The following is a 7,998-nucleotide window of genomic DNA, read 5'->3' as shown; positions in this document are numbered from 1 at the left end:
CTCTCTCCTCCATTCCCACTCACCCCCTCTCTCGTCCTCCATTCCCCACTCACGCCACTCTCCTATCCTCCATGCCCCACTCACCCACTCTCTCTCCTCCATTTCCCCACTCCCCCACTCTCTCTCCTCCATTCCCCTCACCCACTCTCTCTCCTCCATTCCCCATCACCCACTCTCTCTCCTCCATTCCCCACTCACCCACTCTCTCTCCTCCATTCCCCACTCACCCCACTCTCTCTCCTCCATTCCCCACTCACCCACTCTCTCCTCCATTCCCCACTCACCCACTCTCTCTCCTCCATTCCCCACTCACCCACTCTCTCTCCTCCATTCCCCACTCACCCACTCTCTCTCCTCCATTCCCCACTCACCCACTCTCTCTCCTCCATTCCCCACTCACCCACTCTCTCTCCTCCATTCCCCACTCACCCACTCTCTCCTCCTCCATTCCCCACTCACCCACTCTCTCTCCTCCATTCCCCACTCACCCACTCTCCCTCCTCCATTCCCCACTCACCCACTCTCCTCCTCCATTCCCCACTCACCCACTCTCCCTCCTCCATTCCCCACTCACCCACTCTCTCTCCTCCATTCCCCACTCACCCACTCTCCTCCTCCATTCCCCACTCACCCACTCTCCCTCCTCCATTCCCCACTCACCCACTCCCCTCCATTCCCACTCACCCACTCTCCCCATTCCACTCCACCACTCCCCCCTCCATTCCCCACTCACCCACTCTCTCCCATTCCCCCACTCACCCACTCTCCATTCCCCCACTCACCCACTCTCCATTCCCCTCACTCACCCACTCTCCATTCCCCTCACTCACCCTCTCTCCATTCCCCTCACTCACCCTCTCTCCATTCCCCTCACTCACCCTCTCTCCATTCCCCCTCACTCACCCTCTCTCCATTCCACTCACTCACCCTCTCTCCATTCCACTCACTCACCCTCTCTCCATTCCACTCACTCACCCTCTCTCCATTCCACTCACTCACCCTCTCTCGATTCCACTCACTCACCCTCTCTCCGATTCCACTCACTCACCCTCTCTCGATTCCACTCACTCACCCTCTCTCGATTCCACTCACTCACCCTCTCTCGATTCCACTCACTCACCCTCTCTCGATTCCACTCACTCACCCTCTCTCGATTCCACTCACTCACCCTCTCTCGATTCCACTCACTCACCCTCTCTCGATTCCACTCACTCACCCTCTCTCGATTCCACTCACTCACCCTCTCTCGATTCCACTCACTCACCCTCTCTCGATTCCACTCACTCACCCTCTCTCAATTCCACTCACTCACTCTCTCTCAATTCCACTCACTCACTCTCTCTCAATTCCACTCACTCACCTCTCTCAATTCCACTCACTCACTCTCTCAATTCCACTCACTCACTCTCTCTCAATTCCACTCACTCACTCTCTCTCAATTCCACTCACTCACTCTCTCTCAATTCCACTCACTCACTCTCTCTCAATTCCACTCACTCACTCTCTCTCTCAATTCCACTCACTCACTTCTCTCTCAATTCCACTCACTCACTCTCTCTCAATTCCACTCACTCACTCTCTCTCAATTCCACTCACTCACTCTCCTCTCAATTCCACTCACTCACCTCTCAATTCCACTCACTCACTCTCTCTCATTTCAACCCACTCACTCTCTCTCTCAATTCCACTCACTCACACTCTCTCAATTCCACTCACTCACTCTCTCTCTCAATTCCACTCACTCACTCTCTCTCAATTCCACTCACTCACTCTCTCTCTCAATTCCACTCACTCACTCTCTCTCAATTCCACTCACTCACTCTCTCTCAATTCCACTCACTCACTCTCTCTCTCTCAATTCCACTCACTCACTCTCTCCTCTCTCAATTCCACTCACTCACTCTCTCTCTCAATTCCACTCATCACTCTCTCAATTCCACTCACTCACTCTCTCTCTCTCAATTCCACTCACTCACTCTCTCTCTCTCAATTCCACTCACTCACTCTCTCTCTCTCAATTCCACTCACTCACTCTCTCAATTCCACTCACTCACTCTCTCAATTCCACTCACTCACTCTCTCAATTCCACTCACTCACTCTCTCAATTCCACTCACTCACTCTCTCTCTCTCAATTCCACTCACTCACTCTCTCTCTCTCAATTCCACTCACTCACTCTTCTCTCTCAATTCCACTCACTCACTCTCTCTCAATTCCACTCACTCACTCTCTCTCTCTCAATTCCACTCACTCTCTCTCTCTCAATTCCACTCACTCACTCTCTCTCAATTCCACTCACTCACTCTCTCTCAATTCCACTCACTCACTCTCTCTCAATTCCACTCACACTCTCTCTCTCTCAATTCCACTCACTCACTCTCAATTCCACTCACTCACTCTCTCTCAATTCCACTCACTCACTCTCTCTCTCTCAATTCCACTCACTCACTCTCTCTCTCTCAATTCCACTCACTCACTCTCTCTCTCTCAATTCCACTCACTCACTCTCTCTCTCTCAATTCCACTCACTCACTCTCTCTCTCTCAATTCCACTCACTCACTCTCTCTCTCTCAATTCCACTCACTCACTCTCTCTCTCTCAATTCCACTCACTCACTCTCTCTCAATTCCACTCACTCACTCTCTCTCAATTCCACTCACTCACTCTCTCTCAATTCCACTCACTCACTCTCTCTCAATTCCACTCACTCACTCTCTCTCTCTCAATTCCACTCACTCACTCTCTCTCTCTCAATTCCACTCACTCACTCTCTCTCTCTCAATTCCACTCACTCACTCTCTCTCTCAATTCCACTCACTCACTCTCTCTCTCTCAATTCCACTCACTCACTCTCTCTCTCTCAATTCCACTCACTCACTCTCTCTCTCTCAATTCCACTCACTCACTCTCTCTCTCTCAATTCCACTCACTCACTCTCTCTCAATTCCACTCACTCACTCTCTCTCAATTCCACTCACTCACTCTCTCTCAATTCCACTCACTCACTCTCTCTCTCTCAATTCCACTCACTCACTCTCTCTCTCTTAATTCCACACACACACACACACACACTCTCTCTCTCTCTCTCTCTCTCTCTCTTCATTCCATATTCCGCACTCTCAGAGTCTGAGGTAGAGGTAGAGGTAGAGGTAGAGGTGTGTGTGTGTGTGTGTGTGTGTGTGTGTGTGTGTGTGTGTCTCTCTCTCTCTCTCTCTCTCCATTCCCCAGCACTCTCTATTTCCGTCTCACCCTCTCGGCCGGACATCTTTTTTGCTGCTGCTGCTGCTGCCGCTACCGCGCTGGTCACTGCGCCAGGACCCAGGAAGTAGGAGCCCTGCCTTCCGCCTGACTGACTGACACCACGTGACGGCACGGTACAGCGCCACCTCCCGGCGCCCTGCTCTTACTGCTGCTGCTGCACTTTGCAATAATAAAAGCAACTGACTTGTGTATATACAGCACATGGTGCCTTGCAAGACTTCAGGACTCCCAAAGACTTACTTTTATCCATTTTTAATTCCTTTATTACATTTTTTAAAAATCTCACAGATTTTTAACATTCCCTTTATTTCCTTTCAGATTATTCAAAACACCCATTCATTTTACTAATTTGGACTGACAGTAAGTTCAATTTAAACTTACCTTGTTGTGAGCCTGTTGAAGTTTCAGAATGCCATGAATAAATAAAGAGGTTAGGAGCTCACTGCAATGGAAGCAGGGAGCACCTGGGTGCAATAGGTATGATAAAAGTGATAAATATGAGAACATAAATATGGAAAATGAGAAATAATCTTCTTGCTTTCTCAACACAACACTGAAAACATGAGAAAATAAGGAAAGAGTTTATAAAAGGGAGAAGGAAAACAAGGAGTGGGTATCAGGAGAGAACCTCAAAACTATCTAAAAATAACTGTATTGAGAGGTGAGGTGCTCGCCCTTGGCGCCATGCTGGACTGCATGATCCACCCCCACCAGTCCGGTACACGGTCCCGGGCCAGACAATCCACGATAACATCCATCTGGTCCGGGACCTGGTCCACCATTCCCAGAACTGGTCTGTTGGTCGCCTTCAGGATCAGGAGGTGTTTGACAGGGTGGATAACGAGTATCTTTTCGGGACTCTGCACGCTTTTGGGTTCGGGACGCATTTCATCGCCCGGATCCGGCTTTTGTATGCCGCCGCAGAGTGTCAGACTAAGGTTAGCGGGTCTTTGATGGTGCTCCTTTGCTTTTGGAGAGGGGTGCGCCAGGGATGCCCCGGCCAGTTACATGTCATTTGCGTGGAGCCTTTCCTGCGCCTCTTGCGGAAGAGATTGACGGGACTGCCTCTGCAAGGGCCGGGCATGGAGGGCGTCCTCTCGGCTTATGCCGAGGACTTGCTCCTCATGATCGAGGATCCTTGCGGAGGATGCGTGAGTGCCAGAAGATTTCCTCGGCTACATCCTCCGCCAGGATCAACTGGGAGAAATGTTCCGGATTCCTGGTGGGTCAGTGGCAGGTGGACTCCCTGCCGGAAGAGTTCAGGCCTTTTGCCTGGAACACGACCCATCTCCTCTATCTGGGAGTCTACCTTAGCCCTGATGAGGAAGCCTGGCCGGCGTACTGGCAAGAGCTGGAGGCCAAGGTCGCCGCTCGCCTAGGGCGCTGGACAGGACTGCTCCGAGTGCTGTCCTACAGGGGTCGAGCGCTAGTCATAAACCAGCTGGTGGCCGCTATGCTGTGGTACCGGCTGGTCACTTTGACCCCCCCCCCTGCATTTGTCGCCAAGATACAGAAGAAGCTGGTCAACTTCTTCAGGAAGCACTGGGTCTCTGCTGCAGTTCTGAGTCTCCTGCTTAGGGAGGGTGGTCAGGCGTTGGTGTGCGTCAGCACCCAGCTAGCGACTTTCCGTCTTCAGACCCTGCAGAGATATCTGTCCGTCAAGCATCCTCCTAGGTGGCATGCGCTGGCGATGTATTTCTTCTGCCAGCAGTACTGCCTCAATTATGACACGCAGCTCCTATTTGTGAACCTGGGAGGCGTCCGGATCGCCATGCGGGGGCTTCCTGTCTTTTACCAGGAACTCATCAGGGTCTGGAACAGAGTCGCCACCAATCACAGTTCTCCCCTGTCTGGAGTGGCGCCTGTCACCCGGGAGCCGCTGCTCAGGAATCCGTACCTCCACGAGCGCGGTTTTAGGTGGCAGACGGACGAGAGAGCTGTGTTTGGCAAGGTGACCAGGGTCAGGGACCTGCTCGATGGTGGAGGAGCAGGCTGGATGGCGCCAGAGGAGCTGGCATGGCGCCTATCCTCGGCCGATTTCCGGCGCGCGGCCGATGCCATCGAGTCGCTAAAAACAGCGCTGGGCCCTGACTCCGTTAGGTGTGTCGAGGATGCTCAAGCACGTGGGGAGATCCTGTCCGAACTGACCCCCGTCCGGACGGAATTCCTCATCGGTGCCAAGCCCCGAAACCTCCCTCGGGAGCCGGCGCCTCACAATTTGAGCCTCCTCCGAGAAATCCCCTCCGTGCCTTTCAGTTCTGCATGGAGGGGATTCCTGTACGGGCTGCTCTTGCACACTCTCCACTTTGCCATCCTCGTCTGCCATCCAGATATGCCATGGCGCACTATCTTGCCATCCGGAGGAGGCATGGGTCCCCAATGGAGTGCTCTCTACGTATGAGTCCTCCCTTTAATTATTGGGAACTTGGCCGAGTGGGTGTTGCATGGAGCAGTCCTGTGCAATAAGTTTTTAAGTCGGTTCACGGACTCCCAGGCTGCCTGCAATTTCTGCGGTCTGGAGGAGTCCGTGTTCCATGTGTGAGGTTGCAGCCCCTCTTCCAATATTTGAAGGGGTTGCTCCTCAAATTCTGGTTGCACTTCAGTCCCACGCTCCTGATCTTTGGGCACCCAGTGCGGAGGTGGGCGGGCAAGTCGGAAGGCCTCCTTGTAGGACTGCTCCTGGGCATGGCCAAGGTGGCCATCAACCAGTCCAGGCAGCAGGCGGTCGAGGGGGTCATTCAGCCCAACTGCCTCTCTTCTGCGGTTACATCCAAGCCAGAGTGTCCCTGGAGATGGAGCACGCGGTGTCCTTCCACAAGAGGTGGGCGCCGGAGGGACTGGAGTGCATCATCACCCTTGGCAACCAAAGTTTAATTTGACCGCTAAAGTTTAAAGTTTAATTTGTTTAAATTGTCAGTTTTAGTGCCCCTTTAATCAGGGGGCATTTGATTTACATTTGATTTACAGGTGCAAAGAAAATAGTTGCGAGGTGAGGATAGTGAGTTAGTAGAAGATAAGCAGACATTGACGGGATATAACTAGCAGTTTACTTCAGTGTTTACCAACAGAGAAGGATGTTTTGGTTAAAAGTGAGATGTGAGATATAATAAAAGCAAAGTATTAGAGAAGTATTAAGCTAAGGGAAAATAAAGTGCTGGGTGGGATACATCCAACGATCTTGAGGGAAATGGGGGAAGAAATAGCAGAAACCCGAGAAATTATATTTCAGCATTCTATTGAGAGTGGATATGTGCCGGAGGACTGGAGTGGCCAATGTCATACTAATTTTCAGAAAGTTGGACAGAACTAATCTCGGTAATTACAGGCCAGTTAGTTTTAAATCGGTGGTCGGGTAATGTGTAGGACCTTTAATTAAAGATGAAATTGCTAAATATCTAAATGATGAGAAAATAATTAGAAGCACTGATGCAGTGGGGGAATTTTAACTTTTGGACCTGGCGGATGAGGTGGCCGGGGAGGGGTGGGGTAGGGTGGGGTGGGGAGGGGTGGGGGGGAGGGTGGGGAGGGGTCCGGGGAGGCTGGTGGGAGCAGTAGCGCACAGGAAATCCAGAAGTCCAGGTATTTACCTCCACAGCGTGCGTGTGATGTCACTAATAGGTTCCCCACCCGGAAGTCAGCCTGAAAGGGAAAGCACGTTTGACAAATTTGCTGGAGTTCTTTAAGGATATAACGAACACGGTAGATAAATTGAAAACAGTGGATGTAGTGTATTTGTATTTCTAGAAGACATTCGAAAAGGTGCCACATAAAAGGTTACTGCACAAGATAAGAGCTCATGGGATTGGAGGTAATATATTAGCATGGATAAAGGATTGGCTAACTAACAGAAAGCAGAGAGTCGGGATAAATGGGTCATTTTCAGTTTGTCAAACTGTAACTAGTGGGTGTCACAGTGATCAGTGCTGGGGCCTTAACTATTTACAATCTATATTAATGACTTGGATGAAGGGACAGAGTGCAAAATAGCCAAATTTGCTGATGATACAAAGAAAGCAAGTTGTGAAGAGGACACGAAGAAATGGAGTATAATGTTGGAAAGTATTTGGTCATGCACTTTGGCAGAAAAAAATCAAAGAGCAAGTTATTATTTAAATGGAGAAAGATTGCGAAGTGCTGCAGTATAGCGGGACCTGGGGATACTTGTGCATGAAACACAAAAGGATAGTATGCAGGTACAGCAAGTGATCAGGAAGGCCAATGGTATCTTGGCCTTTATTGCGAAGGGGATGGAGTATAAACGCAGGGAAGTCTTGCTACAGTTATACAAGGTATTGGTGAGGCTACACCTGGAATACTGCGTGCAGTTTTGGTTTCCATATTTACAAAAGGATATACTTGCTTTGGAGGCAGTTCAGAGAAGGTTCACTAGGTTGATTCCGAGGATGAGGGGGTTGACTTATGAGGAAAGATTGAGTAGGTTGGGCATCTACTCATTGGAATTCAGAAAAATGAGAGGTGATCTTATCAAAACATATAAGATTATGAGGGAGTTTGACAAAGTGGATGCAGAGAGGATATTTCCACTGATGGGGGAGACTAGAACTAGAGGGCATGATCTTAGAATAAGGGGCCGCTCATTTAAAACAGAGATGAGGAGAAATTTCTTCTCTCAGAGGGTTGCAAATCTGTGGAATTCGCTGCCTCAGAGAGCTGTGGAAGCTGGGACATTGAATAAATTTAAGACAGAAATAGACAGTTTCTTAAACGATAAGGGG

General features: G+C 50.2%; 1 protein-coding gene across 1 annotated transcript in view; it reads right to left on the bottom strand.

The window, feature by feature from the left end:
- The window catches only part of tma7 (translation machinery associated 7 homolog), a 15,892-nt gene extending 12,537 nt beyond the window's left edge, over positions 1–3,355 (bottom strand). The window contains exon 1 of the mRNA XM_070894914.1: positions 3,251–3,355. Within this exon, the coding sequence (XP_070751015.1) occupies positions 3,251–3,266 (16 nt within the window). The 5' untranslated portion in view covers positions 3,267–3,355. The remainder of the gene's footprint in view (positions 1–3,250) is intronic.
- Between the last annotated feature and the right edge of the window lie 4,643 nt (positions 3,356–7,998).

The sequence above is a fragment of the Pristiophorus japonicus genome, chromosome 12 (genome assembly GCF_044704955.1).
Source record: "Pristiophorus japonicus isolate sPriJap1 chromosome 12, sPriJap1.hap1, whole genome shotgun sequence".
NCBI lineage: Eukaryota > Metazoa > Chordata > Chondrichthyes > Pristiophoridae > Pristiophorus > Pristiophorus japonicus.
Note: the sequence above shows the minus strand (reverse complement) of the source record. Positions and strands in the feature narration are given on the sequence as shown.